Source organism: Myotis lucifugus, unplaced genomic scaffold (genome assembly GCF_000147115.1).
Source record: "Myotis lucifugus unplaced genomic scaffold, Myoluc2.0 scaffold_186, whole genome shotgun sequence".
NCBI lineage: Eukaryota > Metazoa > Chordata > Mammalia > Chiroptera > Vespertilionidae > Myotis > Myotis lucifugus.
The window spans coordinates 1,304,547-1,329,114 of NW_005871234.1; the positions used below are offsets into that span (position 1 = coordinate 1,304,547).

At 54.7% G+C, this 24,568-nt stretch overlaps 1 protein-coding gene across 1 annotated transcript in view; it reads right to left on the reverse strand.

The window, feature by feature from the left end:
- The window catches only part of SFXN5 (sideroflexin 5), a 103,839-nt gene that overhangs the window by 13,532 nt on the left and 65,739 nt on the right, over positions 1-24,568 (reverse strand). The window contains exons 10-13 of the mRNA XM_006096762.3: positions 24,127-24,211; positions 13,807-13,922; positions 11,571-11,656; positions 5,618-5,735 (exon numbers count right to left, since the gene is read on the reverse strand). Of these exons, the coding sequence (XP_006096824.1) occupies positions 5,618-5,735; positions 11,571-11,656; positions 13,807-13,922; positions 24,127-24,211 (405 nt within the window). The remainder of the gene's footprint in view (positions 1-5,617; positions 5,736-11,570; positions 11,657-13,806; positions 13,923-24,126; positions 24,212-24,568) is intronic.

Here is a 24,568-nt window from a genome sequence, read left to right on the forward strand (position 1 = left end):
GCAGGCCAGAAAGGCCATCACACATCATGGACTTACCTATTTCACGAGGCCTCCACAGCCCTGCCTGGCCCTGACAATTCTTGTTTATTCGGGCTTTCTGTCCGCCCCCACAGAATAGAGGCTCCCTGAGACTGGGGGCTCTGACAGGGCCCTCCAGTTCCAGGAAGAAGGGGAAAGCACCCCAGTGTCTGTGATGGGGGAACAGCCTCTGGGTGCGATGGGCCCGTTGATGCCTGGCCATGGCCTGGCTGAGCGAGTCTTGGCCGATGCCCCCATAGCCCTTAATCTGCAGGTCACAGGGCCCGGCAGGGCAGACCCACATTCCCTGCATGGCAACACGGCTGGGCCCGGGAGGGAGGCCAAGTCTTGTGCCCCTGTTCTGGTGCTCAGCTTCCTAAGGAGGTTCCTGCCCCACCTGCTGGCCTGCCAGGCAAGCCCGCAGCCCTGGGTCAGAGGACAAAGGCACTAACCCCTACCCCAGGAGGTCCCTGAGAACACGGACACGGGTTCCCATGAAGGGTGGGAGGGCTGTGGGAGGGGAGGCATCTGAGCCTCGGACTTGGGTCTTCTCGTTTCACAGCGAGGTGGGGTGGGCAGGGGAGGGTAACAGAATCCTTCTGTGCGTCCAGAGCTCACTCCATCACTACCAACTTTGGACCTTGGACCAGGAACTTAACCTTGGGACGCCTCAGTTTCTTCATTTGTAAGCCAATGGTACCGACCTCATAGGACTGTCACATTCTGGACCCCTACTTCCCCACCACAGCCAACCAGACCCCTCTATGTACTGGACCCCGGCACCCCATCATTGTCCTCTCTCCAGGCTCCCAACCCTCAACCGAACACCCAGTGAATAAAACTTCCTTTGCTGTTCTCCAGTGGTTTCTCATCCCTGAGCCAACTTCTCTAAACAGAGGAACTTGACTACCATTTTGCCTCCTACACCGCCTTGTCTAGCTACATCACCCAGTTTTCAAGTCTCGTCGGCTTCTAGTCCCTTCTGCAGCAGCTCACTTGCAGAGAGCACCCTCTTCCTTGACATACCCTTGTCCTCAGCATCAATGAAGCCACTGCATAGAGATTCTCCCTCTGCCCCTGGCTGCCCTGGATGCCATTTCTCCCCCCACACAGTGACCTCACCCCTTCCTCAACTTCAGTTCCCCCCAGGCACCTAAAGTTCCGTGTCTCCAGCCAACATCTCTCCCCAGAGCCCGAGATGCACACATCTAACTGTCTAGGTAACATCCTTCAAGGGCATTAGGGAGATGGAACACAGCAAGACATGCAGCGTTTCCCGGCATGCTGCCTGGCATAGTAGATGATTAGTAAATGGTAGCTATTATTATTATTTGCTATTTTTATTTCAAAATTTAGCACCATTTCAATAGGCAGAAATACTGATTTGAAAAGGCCAGACAAGACTCTCGCCCGGCGATGGAAGTTCTTCTCTCAGCCTCTGGGGTTAGAGGGTTGAAAGCCTCGTGCCAAACACCACACACCAAGGCCAGCCAGGCTAGGAACCAGCTCCTAAGTGCAATTTCCAAGTTCCCTAATTAATTCATTAGTGTTCCAGCGATTACTCCTGTTGACAACCTTGGTGGCTCTTGGCAAGGTTGGGTCAGCCCAAGCAAGTCCAGACTTATTGTGGCAAATCCCACTGGCTTCTGGGATGGGAGACATGATCCCCCCATGGCAGAAGCAGCGCCTTGTTAGAATTAATTGGGAGGATGAATGGGGGGGGGGGGACAAGGTCCTCTCAGCCAACTGGCTGATGGCCTTGGTGCTGTCGGTCACAGACAGGTCTCAAAACACCCCACAATGCCCAGGCCTACCTGCATCCTGTTGGGGTTGATTCAGGTGAGGAGGGGGCGCTGAAAAATCACATCCCTACCCCGCTTTCCCAGGGAACAACCTTACTGTGCAATGACTACCTTCTTCCCAGTCTAGAGAAAGAAGCCTGGGCTGCAATGAGACACCCAGAGAACTCTGCCTATTTGAGTCTGCCAGGCCTGGGGGACGAGAGGAGCTTGCGCCCGGACATGGAACCTCTGTGAGGCCAGCGCTGCTCACCGAGACCGAGACCGTCTCCTGCCATCTCCCCCTTACCTGCCCCAGAGGAACACCCATCAGGACCCACAGCGCTCCGGATGTTTCCGGCTGCAGGGCAGCCCCCGGCTCCGCCTCTCTCACTGCTCGCAGGTAGGTCAGGTGGTTGAGCGAGGAGAGGAAATCCCACAGGACGAGCAGATGCAGCCCTTCCTGGGAGCTCTGGCCTGGGAGTGGCCTCTGGGGTTCCTCCATGTCAGCCCTGACTTCTGTGACTGTGGGCTGGTCCCGGGGCTGCTCTGGGCCTCCTGCTCTCAGCAGAGTCAGCAGGATGGTAAACCAGGACCTTTAAAGTCCTTTCCACAGGCACAGTCTCGGATCCTGTACCTTGGGTTTGTCGGCCCTGGGTCCCTCCCCGGAGCAGACAGGGGGAGCTGTGAGGGCTGCTTAAAACATCTGACCACAGTGGTGCCTCCAAGCACATGGGGCACCTGGACCCTCGTCTAGAACCGCAGACTCAGCCCAACTATACAGAGAGATGCAGCGGCTTCGGGGACTGCGCGGCCCGGCCCAGTCCTCCAGGAGGGGGATGCCACAGCCTCCGAGAAGTGCCCTCCCTCCATCTTTAGACCTTCCAGACAACCTGCAGCCCTGAGCTCCATGTGGAGGCCCCAAGCATCAGGTAATAGCTGTGCAGCTTCCAGGTTGGGGGGGGCGGGAGGAGACGGGAGGGGTGTCCCTGGCTTCATGACAAGGCTGGGCCCTGCTGGCACAGATCACACACTAGGCTTGTCATCCGGTGTGGGCTGGCCCCCAGGATAGGAGCCCCATCGCCTCATAGCTTCCTTTTAAAACTCTGGGGGCTCACTTCTCACCCCCCTAGGACTGCAGGGCCTACAGGCTGGGTCACCAACTCCTGCTCTAAGACCCCGGGTCCCAGTCCTCACAGGCCAGGTCTAACACCAGGACCCTAATTTTCACCTTCCCTGACTTCCCTCTGGGCACCGATACCCTCTCACCGTTTCTGGAGGATAGAGCAGGGTGAGTCCTGCAACAGCAGCTTCAGAAGTGCCCATTCTCCAGCCACAGCCCCCATCTGCCTGAGCTCAGTGACTCCACACTCCCCGTCCACTCTTGACCACCTCACACCTTGCTTTCCCATCAGCTTGCTTGCCCACCTTCCCCTCCACCTGCTGAGATGCCAGGGCCCACTGCTTCTCCCGACCTCTCACCAACCTCCCACAGGCCCCACCCAGCTGGATGAAACCCTCTGAGAGAGCCCTGTGGTGCCCGGAGCTGGCCCCCGGCACCTCTGGGTAAACAGGCCCCACCCACAGCCATAGGCCTGTGTCCCCCCTCAGCTTCCCCTCTGCTGACACCTCCCCCCCACCTGCACTGCCATCAGGCTCTGTGACTTCCTTGGTCAGCTGTCTCTCCCACTCACTCTCTGAACGCCTAGAAGCTTCTCCACAGTCCTCACACTTCTGACCTTCCCTTTCCCCACCCTCTTGCTCCCTCTCTGCTCAGACATGAGAATACAGACCAGAAGCTATCAGAACAACTTCCTTAACCTCTCCACCCCTGAACCCCACCCCAACTGCATCTGCCTCCCCCTGCTGAGGTGGGAGGGCTTTCTCCCTGTCAAAGTGACCCCTTTGAACCCCCATCCCCCATTTCATAGACTTTGCACTCCATCCTCTTTCTCCACTTCTCTCTTGGTGTATTCCTGTTGCATATACAAGTGCCACTTCCTCCCGTTTATAAAAGGGGAAACATCTATGAATCTGTTTCTATGTTGTTTGTTAGCTTATTTTGTGTATTAAATCCCACACGTGAGTGAAATCATATGGTACTTGTGTTTCTCTGGCTGGCTTATGTCACTTGGCATAATGCTCTCCAGGTCTATCCATGTTGTCACAAAGGTAAGATTTCCTTCTTCTTTATGGCCGAGTGGTATTCCGTTGTGTACATGTGGCATAGCTCTTTTATCCACTCATTTTACTATGGACACTTAGGTGCTTCCAAATCTTGGCTATTATAAATAACATAGGGGTGCACCTAGACACAGACAACAGTATGGCGATTGCCAGAGGGAAAGGGGGGTGAGGGAGGCAGAAGAGGGTAAAGGGGAGATTAATGCTGATGGAAGGAGACTTAACTTGGGGTGGTGAACACACAGTACGATCTACAGATGATGTATTATAGAATTGTACACCTGAAACCTATGTAATTTTACTAACCAATGTCACCCCAATAAATTCAACTAAAAAGTTTTAAAAAATAAAAAGGGGGAAATAAATAAAAGCTTCTCTTGATCCCACGCCTCGTTCCAGCTGTGGGTCTGTTTCTTTTTTCCCTTGATGCCAAGCATTCCGCCCTGCCACCCGGTTCCTCACCCCTCAGCTGGACCTGTCCCTTGGGTCAGGGTTTGCCTTCACTGCCCGAGACACTCAGACACGCTTCAACCTCCCGGAGCATCACCTCTCAGAGCGTCTGACTCTGTGCTTGGCCCACCAGCCCCGACTTCCACTTGGCTTTGTCCCTGCCTCCCTGGTCACTCATCCTTAGTCACCAGCCCTACCCGAGCACCTCCTTTCTCCACGGGCTCACTGGCGGATCCCACTACCCCCTCGATTCCGTTACTGTCTCTTATGTTGGTGGCCCTACTTCTGTCTCCCAGACCCAGCGCCAACTCCCCCAGGCTCCTCCAACCCCACGTGTCCATCCACTGCAACACGCTGTCCTCCCTCAAACCGTCCCGACTCGTGCCTCCATCTCATCACGTGGTACCTACATCTGCCTGGTTGTTCGAAACCAGAAAGCCGGGCACACATCCTGCAGCTCCCGTTCCCTCCCACCACATGCGGCTCCTCAATTCTCACGAAGCTGCCTCCTAACTCTCTCAGAAAGGACCCGCTTCTCTCGATGCCCACTGCCAACAGCCTGGTCCAAGCCGCCATCATCTCTCGCTGGACGCCCGCCACAGCCTCCTGATGGCTGCTTCTCCCCCAGAGCTCCAACCCAGCCTCACCATGCAGCCGTGGGGACCGTTCAAAATCAGCATCTGTGGTCCTGCTTTGCTCAGCCCTTCCTTCTGATGACAATGACCCTCTGCGTTGGCTCCCAAGTTTGCACCTGACCCACCTCATCTTGCTCCACTCTCTGCTCCAGCTGCAGACTTTGCTCAGCTCTTGAACATGCTCTGTGCTGCCTTCACCCCAGGTGACCTCAGCCCATGTGTCCCATCGCCCACTGTGCACCCAGCCAACTCTAACCCTTCCTTTAGGTCCCAGAAAATGCCACTTCCCTCAAGGCTCTGTTGGGGCTCCCCACTATCTCCTCCCACATCCAGCTCAGTTGGTCCTACCCTAACACTCATCCTTCATTTTCTATTCCCTGTTTCATTGTTGTGTCCACTGCTTCATCCTGAGCTCAGAGATGTCTGTCTCATTCACGGTTCTAACCCCAGCACCTAGCCCAGTGTGAGGGCGTCAGCGCTGAATAAGGATTTGTTAATTAATGGCCTAACTACATCCTCCTGTCCTGCCCTTTAGCCCCTCCCCTCACTGACCTCTGACATCTGTGGGAAGAGGCTGATGGCCAGAGGCAGGGCCAGGCCGAAGGCTGCCAGGCACACGAGGCTTTGCACTGGGAGAAGCAGCCGGGGACGCGCCTGCAGGAGAGCCGTCCTGTGGGGAGAGGAGGAGGCAGCCCATGAGAGCAGAGATGGGGTGAGCAGCCCCGGGTCACCACACTGGGTCCCATCAGAATGCAGGACCAGGGCAGCATGGTTCCGGGCCAGTCCCAGCCCGTGGCTAAATGGTTGAGGTGGAACTCTGTCTTTGGGTCTTCCCCAAGGACATTGCTGGTTGAACTCTCACCCATAAATCATATATGAGCACTTGTGGGGGCCCTTCCCACACCCCACCGTGTGTCCTGCCCTGTGCAAACATGTGGGGGACACGACAGAGGAGGCTGTCGCCCCTGTGCCTGGAGAGACACACAGGAGGGTAAGATCACCTTCGAAGGTATCACATGATGAAATAGCAAACAAACCAGAGTAGGTGCCAAGTGCAGGGGAGGAGTCAGACCACACATACACGGGCACATACATGTGCACACATACACACACACGCACACATATAACTTCACTGTGTTGTCCATCAGAGCCTTTTACACACACATATACACATACATGTATACACACTCACACACATGCACACATGTACTCACACATACCCATATATATGCATACGCATGTACACACACACATATACACACACAGAGCCAGGAGGGGATGAACCCCTTCTGTGTGTGGGAACAGAACATACCCCACTGACTATTTCATCAACTTCAATCCAAGAGCCACAGAGATGGGCAGTGACTTGCCCAAGGCCAAGGCTAGATCTGCTGGAGGCCAGCTGGCTGCTGCCTGGACTCCTGACTCCCTGCAAGTGCTGCCACCCCGTGCTGCTCCTGGCTCCTGCCTTTAGGACCCAAGTTTCATCGCCTGCATGTCACAGCTGACACCCACTCTCCAGGACAAGCTTCGAAGATGGGATTCCCGGGGTGGAGAGGGGTATGAAAAACCTCCTTCCAGGCCCCGGGTCCCCCAGCTCCATGACAAAAAGGGCTGTCCAGACAGTTTGGGGGCATACCAACTGGCAGATATTCCTTCGCTGTGTTGTCCACCGTATTGTATGGTGAAGACCCTGAGCATCTGCTTGGGGAGGTCTAGGGTAGGGTGCGCCAGCAGGGTGGATGACTGGACCATTTGCCAGGGGATGCTGGGTGGGCTAAGTCTGACCTCAGTCACTGTGTCAGCTTCCACAGGCCTGTGACTGGCTCCTGGTATGAAGATGGTATAATCCGGGCTCTTGCCCCGGCCCCTCCCCTCCGGAGCAGGACTGCCTGTGGCCACTGGCAGGTGAGAGGCCCTCCTGGGGGCAGGGCCTCGGTGGGGGGCGAGTAAACCCCACACCACCTTCACCTGCTGGGACAAGAATCCCAGGAGCACTTGGCCTGGGGCAGACAGCTACTAGGGAGCAGCAGTTCTCAAACTTGATGTCTAGGCAGCTGGTTGAAAATGCAGACACCCAAGGGCCCCTGCCCCATGAAATCCTGATTCAGTTGGTACAGCACCTGGGAACCTACATTTCAAACAACCTTCATGAGTCTAAAACAGGTGATCGGTCCCAGTCACTTCTGAGAAACCCTGGTCCAGGATGTTCCTGCTAAGGGACCAGTAAGATCCAGTGACTTGTCCACTCTATGCAAGTGAATGGCCTGGACAGTCAGTGCTGAGTAATTGTGCGTTGTTATTGCCCTCGTATGTGCAGGAAAGAGCGGGGATCCTCCAGCCCTTCCCACCAGCCCAGACCTCAAGATCTGTCCAGCTGTTGAATTAAGCCCGAATTGAGTTGCTGGAGAGGGAAGTTTCCACAGCATCAAGAGTTGCAGGACAAAAGTGCCTGAATCAAACTCAAGCCCATCTGACCTCCCCTTGGCCTCGGTCCAGTGGCCCCATGCTCTCCCTCTCCTCCACGCAAGCCTCCCACCAGCCATGGACTGGGCCCAGGCCTCCTGGGCTTCCACAGGAATCATGGAGGGGCCAGGAGAAAGGCTGAGATGGGCCGAGACCTTGTTAATGAGGATCAATTTCTCCAGCAGGACAAGGGGGTGAGATACAGGGCTCACCCTCCAGACTTGCACACAGACCTGGAGCCTGGCTCTGTGAGGCTTTGGAAAGCAGGCAGGACCTCATTCCCAGGGGTCGCTGAGGGCAAGGAAGGTGTCAGGGAGAAAGCAGGTGGCAGGTGAGGGGCAGGCCATGAACTCATCCTTGGGAACTCCAGACAGACCCCCTTCTATGCTGGCTTCTCTCTCAGGGTGGCTGGCTGAAGTCCCGAAGGGGACTCAGGAAGTCCAGGAAGGAGGCAGGCCTGAGACTACAGCCAAGAGGGAGCCTCTGTAGAAGTCCCAGCCCAGCACAGGCACTGGAGTGAACACAGCAGGACAGGGGGAGGGGAGGAGAGGTGGGAAATGGCAGGGAGGGATGGGAAAGGCAGCTGGGGGAATTAAAATATGCAGATGGAGAGATGTGCGACTGACTGGGAGAAAGGAAAGACCCGGATCCCAAGGAATGAAGGAGGCAGGAGCGGCCTCAGGAACCACCATGGAGGGTGTGAGCTGAACCCCAGACCCAGTTGAAACACAGGCTGGGGTGAGGGATGAACTCCAGGGGCGGGGGTGGGGGGCTGAGAGCAGAGAGCCACGCACTTGCCTGGGAGTTAGGGAGACTGTGGAGGAGGGGCCGATCTCCCAATCTCCCAGCCTGGGGTCTAAAACCAGCCTCCCCCTCAGCAGGTGAGAGGATGTGTGCTGCGGAGTGGGCACCCTCAGAGGGAGGCCCACGCTGTGGGCTGGGAGCTGAGGCTCCTCTGCTTCTGACTTCAGACACCTTTCCTTCGGTCTCAGAGCCGGGGACACCTGGACATCCTGGGGCTCACTCTCTCCTAGCAGGAAACCCAGGACTTCATGCAGGTCAGAGGGCTCCTCGCAGAGAGGAGAGACTGAGGCCACAGGCGAAGCGAGCTGGGCCCCAGCCCCACACACAACGAACAGCTCCTATCCCCACTGCTGTGCATTCCCTCAGCACTTGGAGCAGTTCGAGTTTGCGCTCCATTAATTTGCAAGCAGGCTGCTTGGGAAGTGTTCTTTTGTCTTTTTCCTCTGGCTCCCTCACTGAGGGTGGGGCCACCTCCCCACCCCCTCCTCAGCAGGAGGAGGCCATGGGGTGCTCAGTGGGGCCCCTGCAAGGAGCCAAGGGCCTGCTGGATGCCAGGTCCCAGGGACAAAATGGAGAAGCTGGCAGAGTGGGCATCCTCCAGGTGGGAAACCGAGGCTGAGGGAGTCTCTTGAACCAAACCGGCCCAATAGTGACAGAGCAAGAACCCAGAGTTCATTTTCCTACCAGGAGTCTCAGCAGGTGCTGCTACACTGGCCCTCCCACCGCCCAGTCTTGCAGCTCCCCCATGTCCGTGAATTAGTAAGTCTTTGAGGGCACAAACTGGGTCTTTTTCATTTTGATATTCCTGGGGGGACCCGGGCTGGACTCTTCCTTCTCCCCAGAGACTGTCCAAGAGGCCTCAGGGGAGGACCGGCCAAGTACAAAGCCAACCTGTCTCTACGAGCCCACGGGGCTTCTTTGGACCTTGAGCTGAGCCAGACTCAGGGCAGCCATGCTCCGGGCAGATTCCAGGCCAGGGAGGTTCAGAACTAGAACCATCCCACCCACCTTCGTGCCTCTCAAAGCCGAGTTTAAGCTCCCAAACAAATGGGACACTAAGGGTCACTGCACTTTCTGGAAACTCAACTCAGATGCCAACCAGGAAGGCCTCACAGACCACATCTCCCCCCAGGAAACTCCAGGCTCGGGACTTGGCCATCTAGAAGACAGAAGCCCTACCTTCCCAGTTTCTCTGTGGCTGGTATTTGGGGACAGCCTCAGTTCACAAGGCAGCTCGTATACAAGGCTCAGGGGCACAGAACACAGAAGCAATTGCCGTCCCAGGATCTGTTTAGTTTTGCAACTTACATACGCGATTAATTGTCTTATATCCCGGGGCTCAACTTACCGTGCCCTGACCAGGTGCTCCACCCTCACACCTAGCAGCAGGGGAGGACAGGGGAGGTGTAAGGGCGGGGCACACTTTGCTTCTGTTGGGCCGGACTCCTTGCTGTCTACACAACAGGCCTGCGTGTGGCCCAGAAAGCCCTCCCTCCTGCCAAAGTCCCATTTTGCTCTCAAAGTCAACTGCAGCCCCTCTCCTGTGGACCAGCCTTCCTTGCGGCCGGGCCCACAGTGCTCCCTCCCCTCAAGGTCACCTGATCCTGTTCACACATTGCCCCGTCTCACCTGCAGCTGACCTGTGTGTGGGTCCACCCATCTCCCGTATCATGATACAGGCTTTCTGAGGTCAGGCCCCCAAATCTGCTCTTCCCCAGTCTCCACGCAGGGCCGGACCCAAAGACATGCTGGTTATGTGAGGTGATCTGAAGACCCAAGAGGCAGCCAGTGTGGCAGGAAGAGCACAACTTTGCAGCCACAGTCCTGGGCCACTCCTGCCTCTGCCATTTCCTAGGGTACAACTGTAAGCAGGTGATAAAGCCTTCGCCTTCCTTTCCTCATGGAATACGGTAAGACCAGATACATTATTTACCTCATTGCACTGTTGTGAAGGCTAAATGACTCACTTCATTTCATTCATTCATTTGTTCGTTCATTCAACAAACACGGAGCATCTACTATGTGCTGGGAACTGTGCTAGATGCTTTGCAGGGCAGTAAATAAAAGGGATTTACTTGTCTTTGTGAAGATTACATTCTAGTGAAGCGGACAGATAATAGACAACCAGATAAAGAATCTCAGATATTGCTAAGTACTGTGAATAAAAATAAGGCAATGTGAGGGGAGTGGGGTGTCTGTTAGCTCCATGGGGTGGTCAGGGAGGGCCTCTTTGGGATGGGATTTGGGCAGAGGCCTAGCTGACAGGACTGGGATGCAGTCAAGTGCTTGATGAATATTAGCTGTTATTATAATTTGTGTTGTGGGAATAAGAAGGTCTCCATGCTGAGGAGAACATCCTGCCCCAGAACCCCAGAGGGGGTGCCCCCAACCCTTCCCTTATCTTACGCCGCCCCTAGGCCCAACTGAGCTCACCCCCAGGAGGGAGACAGCTGTCACCTCTGTATTACCTGCACCCCAGGGGTCTGCACCTCCAGGCTTTTATTCATCTTGTTCCCCCCACCTAGGCCCTTCCCCATTCCTTTTCTCCTGGATTCACCCTAATCCTGCCCAAACCACGTGAAGATGGGCCCTGGCCCCTTCCCCCCTCCCTGCTCAGCTTCTTCTCCTTCCAGCAGCATTTCAGTCCTCACGACTCAATTTCACACCCATTAATTAATACAATCACTCTACCATTGTTTTGTTATTGTGTTCCCTCATTTCTTTCCAGTCATGGCAAGCCTGTGTTCTCAGAGCATCCTCTGAGGGAGGCAGGGAGGTTGGTACTGTCCGTGTTTTAGAAATGGAGAAACTGAGGCTCCGCAGCAGTGACATGCCTCATGGTGGATGCCTGGAAGGGGTGGTGCTGGCTCCATATTTAGTCCTCAGACTCTCTCCACAACTGGTCCTGCCCTGTGCAGCAATAGCGCTGTACACACACACGCGCGCACACACACACACACGCGCACACACACACACACACACACACACACTTATGCACACAGACTCACACACACACCAGAATCTCCAGTTCTTCAGGGCAAGGCTAGCCTCCCCAGCACCTAGCACGGGGTCCTGCACAGTTAAAGTCCATGAATTCTCAGATTCCAGTCGCATTGCCTGGGAGAGTCTGAATAAACTGCCCCCCCCCCATCCCATCCCTTGACCTGGGCAAGCAGTCCCCCACCTCTCCCTCCTGCCCAGTGGTGGCCCCACGGTCCTGGCTGCCCCAACTCACTTCTCCAGCATGGACATGACGATTGGCGGGAGCACCAGGATGGGCATGGGGAGGACCACTCGCGTCAGCGCCGTCTCCAGCAGGGCCTGAGGGGCAAGCGGAGGCTGTGGTGAGTGGGGCTCCCTGGGCGGGGCACAGCTGCCTGGCAGCCCATCCCACCCCAGAGCCCTGAGGTGTGCACATCACTGCTAAGCAGGCCTGGCTGAGTGGAATAATTCACGGATTTGCTCATGAAGCCATACTCCAGCAACCGAGAAAAGCCACCCCCGTCTTCTCATCACACACATTTGAAGAGCAGATCCTGACACCTGCCACATGTGGGGGTGGGACAGCAACACAGAAGTGCCCAAGGGGGTGCCTCGGGTGGGTGGCAGGTGCAGGGGCTTGGGGGGAAGCAGCAGGAAAACTTGAGATGCTCTAAAATCTAAGCAGGCCCTGGAAGGACCCCAGCAAAGAGCTAGGGCCTGGTGCCGAGGGGGGACAGAGACTCTGGGAGTTGCTGTTCTCTGACATCCCTTAAAGACAAAGGTCCGAGGAGGAGGCGGCTTTCTTGGTGACCAGCGGGAGGCACTCCCGCTGAGTGTCTGTGAGTCTCCCAATGGGCCCTGCCTGGGCCTGGCTCTGGGACTCCCTTGGGATTCCCGGCAGGGGGCACAGCCAGGGCACAGCTGTGGCACCCCTGCACTCTGCCGGTCATTGTGGGGCGTCCATTTAACCCACAGGCTTGGGCCCTCCAGGAACGACTGGTAGTCCCCCGGGTCCCTGGTCTTCCCTTAGACCCGTGGTCGGCAAACTGCGGCTCGCAAGCCACATGCAGCTCTTTGGCCCATTGAGTGTGGCTCTTCCTAAGCCTTAGGAATACCCTAATTAAGTTAATAACAATGTACCTACCTATATAGTTTAAGTTTAAAAAATTTGGCTCTCAAAAGAAATTTCAATCGTTGTACTGTTGATACTTGGCTCTGTTGACTAATGAGTTTGCCGACCACTGTCTTAGACAGCAAGGGGCTGTAGCCAGGCGGGGGAACACCCAGGGCTGCAGAGAGCTTGGGGCTCCTGCCATTTGGACCAGGAAGAGGACCATCAACATCAGCCTCCCTCACAGCAAGTCAAGAAAGAGTATAGGGCTAGAGAGGAGGTTGGTACCAGGTAGGAAACTGAGGCCAAATCCCTTCTGAGGACAGGCTCAGGGTTGGAAATTTCTCCCAGGAACTGGGGTCCTTTGTGACCAGCCTCAGGAAGGCCTGGGAGAGGGTCCCTCCAGCCTCCCTCCCAAGCGGGGGAATGAGGGGCCCAGAGCCCGTGTGCGGGAAGCAGAGGGCGCAGGCAGCATTGGCACCGGCAACCTGAGCCCCTTCCCTTCAGAGCCTTGGGTGGGCACTCACTTCCCCCGAAACAGTGGGGAGGGGAGGGCTGGATGAGAGAGGGCTCTCCCTACACTGGAGGCTCATAGAGGAGTCCGCCCAGACAGAGGTTCCGCTCGGGCCCCTGTGGGAGCTGAGGAGGGACAGGGCCTGGAGCAGAAATGCTAGGCTACCTCGCAGCCGAACCCCCCTGTCCCAGCCCTTGGAAGCCAGAGCGGGGAGAGCCACTGATCACCACGGGGAAGAGGGCTGGACACAAGCATACTGGAGTTAAAAAATATTACAACTGCTGGAGTGGGTGAGGCGGGTGAAACCAGAGGTGGGAAAGGGCCTTCCCCTAACAAAACATTCCTCTCCAGCCACTGCAAGACCTTGGCAAGCCTGAAATCCCACACCTTAGCGCACTCACTCCTCACTCCCCAGCGAGGCGCCAAGTGCAGGAGTGCTTATTAGCACAGAAGCCCACACTTCTTCATCTTACCCAGGAGGACGTGAACGCCCAGGGGACAGGGTCCCAAGTCCGGGGAGGGAAGGGAAAGCTCTGGGGTCTATTCTGCCCTCGCCAATTAACAGATCAGAGAAGCTGGGTCCTGAGGGGCTGCGATGAGATGGGGACAGCTCACAGTGGTGAGGAGAGGGCACTTGGAGAGAAACAGGGATGCCTAGGGGATGGGCGTGGCTGGACCAGATCTCCAGGCTGGGGCTCATACAGAGGGCAGGTGGGGCAGAGTGAGGAGGAGAGACTAAGAGGACAAAGCAAGGGTGCTGTAGGCAAAATCTTTGAGGAATGAAAACATTTAGGGGAAACCAACACCCTCCCTGTGGCTGCCCCCCCCCCCATGCTCTGCCCCCTGAGCCCCGGGAGGACCCACATGTCTGGCTGCGATCCTGGAGGAGCCCACGAGGTTGCCATCACCATCCAGGACATCGATCCCTTCTTCCAGCTCCCCGTACCGCATCAGGACCACGTTGCAGATATTGGCGCTGGCTGGAGAGAGAGAAGGGAGCGGGAGTGAGGGGGAGGATGGCAGTCCACTTGGTAGGACCCCTGGGCTCCACCTTCGCCCCAGCCTCCCCAGCCCAAGCAACGAAGTTCTGAATAGACGCCAAGCTTGTGTTCAAGTGCAGTGGGGGAAGGTGTGGTCCTGGTGCCCATCAGCTTGGTGAGGGGTTTGGGGGACCTTGAGAACCTGGTGAGCAAGGCTGGAAAACAACCAGTGTTAGGGAGGAAGGGGAACTGCTCAGGGCTTAGAGAGCGGCCAGTTATCAAGGAGACTGCCCCCTGCAGGCAGGCCAAAGGGGTGCCCATCTGGGGGGCTCTGGGGCCTGAAGACACATCCCCCACGGGTGCCTGATGCTCCCCCATCAGCAACTCAGCACCCCACATCCAGCCCCTTGCTCCTCAGCGTGAATCAAGTTCCCAGAGATTTGCTTCTCTGACAGCAGGTGCCAGAGCCGCAGGAACCTCAGTGCTCACCCAGCACCGCCCCCTCATCATATGGATGGAAAATTGAGGCTCATGGTGTGTGTGGGGGGGGGGGGCGGGGATTTATCTGAGGTCACATAGCAAAGTGGGGCAGAGCTGAAAGGTCACAGAGCCTGGTCCTCTGGACACCCAGGAGATGGGGAGAGGGCGGGGTCAGGCAGTGCTACGGGAATACCTTCTACTTTTGGCTTCAGATGGTTGGTTCATCCTTTGACCATGCCCACCCATCTCAGCTGAGATCATGGGGCCTGGGCTGAGGGGAGGGTTCCTGGATCCATAGTTAAACACTGGATGCCAGAGTTTGGGAGCCACCTTTCAGCTGGTGGCTAGCTTCGGGAGCCTTACCAGGGACTCACAGGGCTGGGCCTGGGCCCAAGCCCGAGGCTAGGTGTGGGTGCTGACCTCGCCTGAACTCCCCCAGCTCTGCTCCAGGATGGAAGTGGGGGAACAAGGGGGTGGTGGGCGGGTGGGGAGTGGGGGGTGACAAATGTGGAGCCCGCCTGCTTCACTCCTCCCCCCAAAGCGCCTTGCTGTGTTTAAAGTTTTAATTTTTGCTAATTAATGTCAATTAATTTTGTATAATGAGTGTTTAATTTTGGGGAGTGTGTGAGCCTGGGAGCGACTGCAGTTCTGGGCTGTGAACGCTGATTAGCATCAACACCTGCTGCTTCCCCACTCCCTCCAGTGGGGGGGGCACCCGGGTTTGGGGAGCTGGAGGGCGGCAGGGCCTGTGTGGGCAGGTGGAGTGGGAGGAGGACCGCAGATGCTCCTGGTGCCTGCGCCAACGCAGGGGAGCAGAGGGGCCCAGGGTGCTTGCAGCTGGGAGACAGGGTTCTGCAGGTGAGGGGTGGCTTGGGGCCCTGGGGTCTCTAAGCCTCAGTCTCCCTTTTCAATAAAGTGGAAGGTGGAAGAGGCAGAGGGAAGACCAAGTGGCTCCGCAGTCTTTGGAGAGAAAAGCAGGCGACCAAATACAGTTTTAAATGTATTTACAGCACAGATGTCATCTTTGAGTAGCTCTCATGTTTCCACAAGACACTCAGCCGCACTGGTACCCACGGGCAGACCTCCTCTCGCCGGGCCACTCCTGTCCACACGGCAGGCAGGCTCAGCGGTCTGATACAGTGGCTCTCAACCGGGGCAATGTTGTGAGACATCTGGCAACATTTGGAGACATTTTTGATGATCACAGCCTGGTGTGTGTAGGGGTTGCTATAGGCCATCTAGTGGGTAGAGGCCAGAGATGCTGCTAAACATCCTACAATGCACAGCACTGCCCCACAGCAAAGAATTATCCAGCTCGAAACGTCAGTAGTGCTGATGTTGAAAACCCCTGTGTCACGCACATCTGGAGACCCACAGGATGAGGAAAGGAAGAGAGGTTGGGAACCCCGGCTTCGGGACAACGGGGCTTGGGTTCTAATTCTGATGCCAAATCTCCCCCTCCTCACCCTCAGAGGAGAGCTCCCGCCAGCCCCAGGCCCTCCCAGGGCTCAGGGCCAGGAAGGGCCCCCACAGTGGCCTTGGGAAGGGGGGCCACCTAGCCGGTGTGTTTAGTGGTGACAGGGATGCTCTTTGTCCTTTACCCCCTGGGGCTGCCAGGCCTGCAGTTCCCAGGAGACCCAACACAACCACCGGAGAGGACATGGGGGGTTTCTGCCCTGAAAGGCATGGGTCTCTGCCCTCGGAGAACAGCTCCTGCCACGGCTGTTCTGAAAGGCAAGGCTACAGGAATGTGGTCCAGGGGAGGAGCCTCTGCTTCACGTCAGGAGGTGGCAGCTCACTCTGCAAACTCCTCCCCCACCCCCTGGGTGCAGAAGGAGGGCTCTGGGGGGGGGGGGGGGGGGGAGGCAGTGAAAATCCTAAAAGCCACCTCAGAATGAGGGCAACCCCCAGGCTCCTCCCTTGGAACACCCCCATCCTTACTGCCTACTCAAATGGCACATGCACCGTCATTTCTCCTGTTGACTGTGTATACTGGTTGTCCATTTATTCGGCACCTGCTGTATGCACAGGTTAGCTGCTATCACCTTTGAGCACTGAGATTGCTGGCCTGTTTCAGTCATTTCATTTCCATGATCTCACCCAGAACATTCAGTTCTGCCGTCTTCCTTCCAAGCCATCCCTGGTCCCTCCCATCGGTTCCCGGCCAGTCCAGCTCCTGAGTCATGAACACTGAGAGCCGCAAGGGAACAGCGAATGGAAAAGACAGAGAGAGAGAAACCAAGACCAAGGCCAACCATGGGTGGCCACGGGTCTCCTCTCTAGCACACCGGCAGATCGACGATTGACAGCAGCACAGGTTAATTAAACAGCCTGTTAGTGATAATGCTAAGGAAGCTGGCACATTTTCAACTCGGATTGACACCATTCGAGACTCGGGCATAACTGATGTTGGAGCAGCGATGCTGGGAGATGTCACGGGCTGAGAGAGAGAACGAGAGATCGCTGCGTGCTGATGCGAGCTCCGTGTCAAGTCCTGAGGAAAGTGTGGTCTTGTCTGCTGCAGATGTTCGCACATCAGACCCGTCGCGATGCACCATCATGCCGGGTGTGAACAGCTATGAAGTGCCCCGTGTGAAAGGGACAGTGTGGGAAGAAGGAAGAGCAGCAGACGGGAGACAAATGTGCAAGAAAGTTCTCAAAAATAAGACTACAGGAGAGCTGCCCCCTGAACTACCACAGACACATAGGAACAGACACATGGGTCAAAAGGTAATAGCCCAGCCCTGGCTGGTGTGTCTGAGTGGTTAGAGCACCGGCCGGAGCACCCAAGGGTTTCGGGTTCAATTTCCTGTCAAGGGCAAGTACCTGGGTTGCAGGTTCAATCCTCACCTCGGTGGGGGCATGTGCAGGAGGCAACCAATCGATATGTCTCTCTCTCACATTGATGTTTCTCTCTCTCGCTCTCCCTTTCCCCCCTCTCCCCTCCCACTCTCCCTAAAATAAATCAATGGAAAAAAATATCCTCAGGTGAGGATTAACAACAAGAAAAAAAGACTAATAGTGCTGAGACACATCCACCTGTGGCGGGGGAGGGAAGGGAGGATGAGTTAGTAGTAAAGCAATTGTATCAACTCACAAGGGAAGGACTCTTCAAATATGGGGGTGAAGCAATAGGCTATCTATTCACTTAGGGAAAATAAAACACCATAACTCCTCTATCCCAAGATGCATTTTTCTCATATTTTAATGCTTGCAAAATCATGATATACCTTACAATGGGTGTTTGAGGGAGGGGGATCTTATCTGCTCCCCATCACAACTGCCCGGGCGTGGGTGAACTTAGCCGTGTGTATCTGTTCATTTAAGCGTCACCTCAGTTGCTTACAGCGATCCACACAGAATTTGAACTTAAACTTAGATCCCTAATTGTCGCCTAGAACTTCTTTTTAAAACTTACACTATAATGGAGCGCGGACGCAAAAAGTTATTGTACATGCGGAAGATCGTCTGCCAGATACCAGGCAATGCAATTAAAGGCAGCAGAAATTGCCAAACCATAGATAGCTACCCTAAAGAAATGCTTGCCCATATGTACAAAGAGACATTTACAAGGATGTTAATTATAGCACTGTTTGTAAGAGCAAATAATTAGAAACAACCTAAATGTCCACCATTTACGGAGTCTACATGGGAAGCTCTCCAAAACAAACTATATGAAAAGAGCTACCGAGCCTGTACAGAATGGTTTACGGAATGCAAAGCCTTGTAATTGGTATACACACATCTGTGTGCACAGAAACCCACAAGTGAGGTTCTGGAAGCTTCACACCGCAGAGTGGTCTCCTTGGGGAAGGAAACTAAATTTAGGAATTAGGGGGTGTCGCAGGACTTCCACTTTTTACCCTAAATTTTTCTACACTGTTTGCATTTTTACAGTGAGAATAGAATCATGCGTTACTTGTTTAAACATTGAAAAGAAAGAGCCAAACTTCTTGAAGTCGATCATAAAAGTTTGAAAGCCAGCAGGGATTGGTGGGACCTATTCATGGGTCCGACACTTAGGCATCTATATGTCAGAAACTACCTAAGGAAGCTGATGAACTTCAGGAATCTTTTTCCTGCAAGTAAAGGGGAAAAAATGAAACTGCAAGTATAACCAAATAAGAACTGCAGATAAAAAATCCCCAATATTCTTTTGTATGCTTTGAAATTACACCATCTCTTTTGGACATTGGTTGCTGAACAGCATCACAACCACCATTGCCTCTCGTAATCCCTACCTCTAATCTTGACCCTTCGGCCCCTGGAAGATGTGGAGAAGGCTGAGACTCAAACTCTGTGGTGTTGAAGAAAGTGACTTGGATTGAACATGTAGTGAATGCTTATTTATTCCTTCAAATGAACAAGAACTACAGCCCTCTCCTCTTCTCAATGGCTATTGTATTAATGCCTCCTATAAGAGAGGCATCTTAGAGTAGAGAGTGTGGCATTCAATATCTATTCCATAAGCTATGTGATAAGAAATGGGAAAATGTATTTATTATATGTGACAAAGAGCTACTAATATTACTCTATGGAGAGTCATGGTGACTGACTCAACAGCTATTCTACCCCCAAACGATTAGTCTAAATTAATTGTAATAATCCCTTCCTTGACAGTAATTGGTTAGGAAAGAACATGCGATCGGTCCTAGCCAATGAGGGATGGTGGCAGAGGACTTCTAGGAAAAGACTCCTTTTATTTAAGAAGAGGTAGCAGGCAGTGCCTCCTGTCCTCTGGGCAGTGGCGGGTCTGGATGTGACCTTTGGAATTGCTGGTGCCATCTTCAGGGAGCTACCCTGCAGGTGAAGCCACTGACAGAGAAGTGGAAGGAAGGGCCCTGGATGCTTCACCCAGGACTCGACCTTTGTAAAGTAATACATTCCTCTGTACAGATGCCCAATGTCATTGATAATCATCAGAGAAATGCAAATTCAAAGCATAATGAAATATCACCTCACACCTGTCAGAATGGCCATCATCACCAAACGACAAGTGCTGGCGGGGATGAGGAGAAAAGGGCACCCGCATGCACTGTGGGTGGGAATGCAGACTGGTGCAGCCACTGTGGAGAGCCGTAGACAGCACAGGGAAAAGTCACTTCCCGGCAAAGAGATGCCGAGGCTGGCATTTCTGGTCCATGCGGGAAGGTTACTCCCTCTGCAGGGAGTCGGCGGGCGGGTGCTGAGGCTCGGGCCTCCCCATGGGGAGCTCAGAGCCCACATGGGGGTCTTTATGAGCACCGGGCCCTGCTGGTCCCCTGCTTGGCATGGATTCAACCAGGCAGTCTGGGGGTGACCTTCAGAGCTCCCTGCCCTGCCACCTACACACATACATACAAGAGCCTGAGTACACGGCCATGCTTGCCAGGTGACCCCTGGGGTCTCCAAAGCCCCTGCCCTGCCCATCCCTGACAAGGTGCACCTACTCCTCTCACCAGTGCCCCATCATGGCACCAGCTGGACCTCCTCTTGCTGGCCACTGCTCCCAACCCCCACCCAAGGCCCCCCGTGAAGGCTGCTGTGGGGCCTGCCTCCGCGGGAATGGACTCAGCCCGTGGAGCCTGGTGGCTGGACCTGGAGGTTTGTATTTTTCCGATGCCTCCTCCATTGACCTTTAATTACACTGTTTGCCCAGCTCCCCAAACCATTAACTTCCACCTCACGTCAATTAATGGAGGGCCTGCTCCAAGCTCGAGCTCCTGAACACAATTAAGCGTGACAGTCCACAAATAAGAAAGAACTGGAGAATTAATTAAGGTCTAAACAAATTAATTACCAGTCCCCAATCGATTCTGATGCCAGCACACACCGTCTTTCCTAACATGTCCATGTATAAATAGAAACGAGATTTCCCACATGATTGCTGTTCTAGACCAGGGCCCAGCATGGCTCTGAAACCACTTCGGGGGGGAGGCTGCAGGGAGTGTCCTTGTGGCTCCCCACGTACACCACACACACACACACACGCACACGCACACACACACACATACACACACACGTGCACACGCACACACACAACCCCAGCTGAAAAACCACACACACACACGCACACACACAACCCCGGCTGAAAAACCAGGGGTGAAACTGGAGGTGCTCCTGGTGGGACACGGAACAGCTGGTCTCTGGACCCCGCCCCTCAGTCTCTCAGCTACTGCAGTGAAGGTTATTCGAGTGGCTGGAGCAGCCTGGTCTTCTGTAAGATGGGATGGCTCCCTCTGCCCGAGGGTCCTCCCAGAGAGAGAATGAGGAGAGTTGAGGGGAACAGAGGCTGGCTGGGGGAAATGGGGAGAGCTGTGGAGCCCCAGGAATACTGGGCTTTACAAACCCAGGGGAGGCTTGCAGTCCCAGTGGTCCCAGCAGAAAGGGGCTGAAATAGGACCTGGTCCGAGGCCAGAGACGGGTAGGAGTGGCAGAGTCAGGCGTGATAAAGGTGTCCTGGGCCAGGGGTCTCAGGCCTCTCTCCTGGGCAGCACATGGGTCTCAGTGCAGAGAGCAGTCCTCCTGCTTCCCAGACCTCAGCCCGGGGCAGGAGCCCGGGGAGGAGCTGGACAGAGCTGTGGGAAGAAGCAACTGACCCCCGGGAGTCTCCTGGTTCCCCAGAGCCCGAGTTTCCAGCCTGCCCAGGAGGGACAGAGTGGGGAGGTAGCCTTTGAGCACAGTGCACCGAAGCCCCTTCAGGACCCCCCTCACCCTGAAGACCCCCTTTTGTTCCATCCTCCTACACACACATCCCAGCAACCAGAGCTCAATCCGTCACTTCCCGTGTGCACTCACAGCTCCGTGAGTCCTGTCTCCCCACCCGGCCAGGCCTCCAAAGGGGCAAAGAACCCTCTACAACAGCGGTTCTCAACCTGTGGGTCGTGACCCCCTTGGCGGTCAAACGACACTTTCACAGGGGTCGCCTAAGACCATCATGCATATCAGATATTTACATTACGATTCATAACAGTAGCAACATTACAGTTATGAAGTAGCAACGAAAATAATTTTATGGTTGGGTCACAACATGAGGAACTGTATTAAAGGGCCAGAAGGTTGAGAACCACTGCTCTACAAGGTAAAGCAAGTCCTGAGCCATCTTCTCAGTGGTCTTAGCTGTGGCCCGTCCCAGTCTGGCCCAGCCTGCTGTGGAAAGCAGGGGTGAACAGCTGGTGGGACCAGCAGCCATGGAAAGCTTAGAGATGCTCTGTCCTGGCCAGAGGCCCCTGGGATAAGGTGGATGGTGGCCTGAGAGGACCAAGGGAATTTTGAGCCCCTGGAGAGTGAGAGGCATGCCCACTACCACTGTGTCCGCAATGACCAGGGGAGTCAGCTAGTGCCCATTTGCAGTTGGGCCTGGAATGGGCATTGGGGGCCAGAGAGCTGGAAGCTTGAATGTGGGAGAGAAGAGACTGGGCAGGGGGTGGAAGGCAGGCAGGTCCACAGCCAGGACTTGGGCACTGGGCCTGAGGAAGGGGCCAGGAAGGGCCTGCTTCTCTCCGGATCCTGGCAACCTAGGACTCTCAGGGCTGCAAACCACACAGAGTGCAAACCTGTGCAACTGGCCAGGGATACACAGGAATGCGAGGCCCCTCATGGTGGCTGCACGTGTGCGAGGGGCTGTAGGCTCCTCCCCAACAAGAAGGCAGGAGAGTAATCAAGCTGGAGCCCAAATAGAAACAGAAAGTCTCAGGTGGGGACGACAGAAAGGGTCAACCCTGAGAGCAGGGACCCTCCTCCTGCTTTCAGGAGCCTCACAGAGGTGAAGACCACCCCCAAGGTCACACAGCAAGATGGCCAGTAGAGCAGGGCTGGAATGGGCCCCGGGCGGAGTCCTTGTCTGGAGCTTGGCTCAAGGACAGATTACATCTCAGCCGAGTCCCAGATCCAGTCCAGTGCGGCTGAGAGCTGCCGCCTTCTCGGGCTGTACCTAACCCTCCAGCCCAGGATGGCAAGGACCCCAAGAACAGCAGCCGTGTTCACTCAATTAGGCCCCTTAACAAAGTCAGATCTAAAGAGATATTCCAGTAATGGCCCGCACTAGAAATAGCTGAGGGTTCATTAAAAGTGTGGAGTTGCTATAGCAATTATCTGGGTTGGCCGAGGCTCACCGAGCAGGTTGGTCCTGGGAGTTCATTAGCCTCTGGGCCATCGAGGAGGTGGGGCTGCCCAGGAATGATCTCCCGGGAGCTTTTCAGGTGGTTCCAAGCATTCTCCTAGGAGGGGAGTCTGGTTGTGGTCTCATTTGATCCTCCCACAGCTCTGGCCTGTAGAAAGGTAAGTACTGGTGCCCATTGTACAGATGGGGAAACTGAGCTCTGGAGGAGGAGAGCAGGGTGTGGACCATGAACTTGGGTCTGACTCCCAGCTCTTTAGATGGAGCCTTGGCACCAAGGACAGCACAGGACCCCGCGCCCTTGGGCTGGCCCCCATCTTTGTCCTCTGGCCTCAGATGGGGAACTCAGTGTCATGGTTCAGACACTGGCTTATACTCCTCTTTTGATTACTAATCACGGACTGTCCCAGGTTTCTTTCGATGTTGTTTATTTCTTTTTAATTTTTAAAAAACTTCCCACTGTGGTGCCCTCTTCCCAAACAAGGCGTGGGCTTCTTAACAGATTGCGGACGGATCACAAGAATTCTCGCTTCATATTACACAGTGTTTTATGAAGTATCATACTTTAAAAAGATATTAGCTTGTAAGAACCTGTAATAACTTCAAAATGCAATGGGTATTTAATTTTAAAGCGTGCCTTTAACATTTATGTAAAACTTTTTTTGTACTTGTTCAATGGAAACTTATCTGGCCACTGGGTAAAGCTAGCAATAAAACTACTGGTCTGCAATGTGTGAAGAGCCAGCTGGGCTTTGAGGGATTCCGGGTTCAGGCCTGGGCATCTGTTGTGAGCTCAGAGACGCCAAGACCAGCAAGGACTCGGCTGCAGGCAGGCGAGATCCCCTCTGCACACACTCACGCACCCACAATTACCCGAAGGTGCGTGGGGGCTCTGAAACCTAACGGGCCCACAATACCCCAGGAACACTAGCCTAGCAGGAGCTTTGTGTCAGGAACCTGGGACAGTCTGGTAAGGCCCATGCACCTCTCTCCAAACAATGTGTCTAACTGCATAAAACAAAATACATAGGACCACAAAGGAATCATATCGAAATGTTATCAAAATACTTTAAAAATTGTGATACAGTAATAGATCTGCTTTTTAACTAATGAATTAAAAACAAGATCGACCAGTGGATCTGTTGGTATTAAGTTTGAGCAATATTTTAAGATCTCTGTAACTGTGATGAGACGTGGGAACATCTGTGATTTCTATTGGTGACAGTTACCCGACCTGCTTATTACTGTAGTTTGCTGCCTACATTCATAATGGAAGGAAATGTTACATTTCAGCTAGAGGTTAGTATAAATTCTTCCCCCACCAAGTTCATGGGATCCACTGCCTTCTATCTTCTGACCCTTCGGGGGCCTGGGGGCCCAGGTTAAGAATCCCTGTGTAGAATTTTGGACACAGAGCTAGTCAGCCTGGCCCTGTCACTTTTTCTCTATCTACATATGTTCTGTTCCAGTTGTCCCTGCGGAGAAACACCCCCCACCCCATGTCAGGAGAGTGTAGAGCTCCTGAGAGCCCCGAGAGCCCCACATGCCCATGCACACGTATGTGTGCACGCACACGCACATGCACATGCACACACATGCAGATGCTCAGCACTGTGCAGGTCTTACCTACAGCGGGGACAAATCTCTGGACGAGAAGGCGGGTGGCCGGGGTGAACTTGTTGGCTTTCTGAACCAAGACATTAAGGCCCACCTTGGAAAGAGAAAACAGAAAAAGTGCACGGTGCTACAGCCGCCTGAGGGAGGAAGGGGGCAGGCTGGTTGGAGAGTGAGGGGCGCCATCTTCCCCTGCAGCTGTCCCCCAGACCCTCGATTGCAGAACTGCAGTGCGGCTGTTTAAAGCATCACTGCCCTGTCATCCCAGGTAACCAGCTCCTAGGGAAGGAGAGAGGTAAAGCATGTGCTCGCGCACGCACACACACACACACACACATGCACACACATACACACACGGCCTCTCTGAGGAGGGGAAAAGTGAAGGTGGGGTGGTTTCTGTTGCAAATAAATGTAGTGTAGGACCCCCTTATTCCCAGTCTCTAAGCACCACATT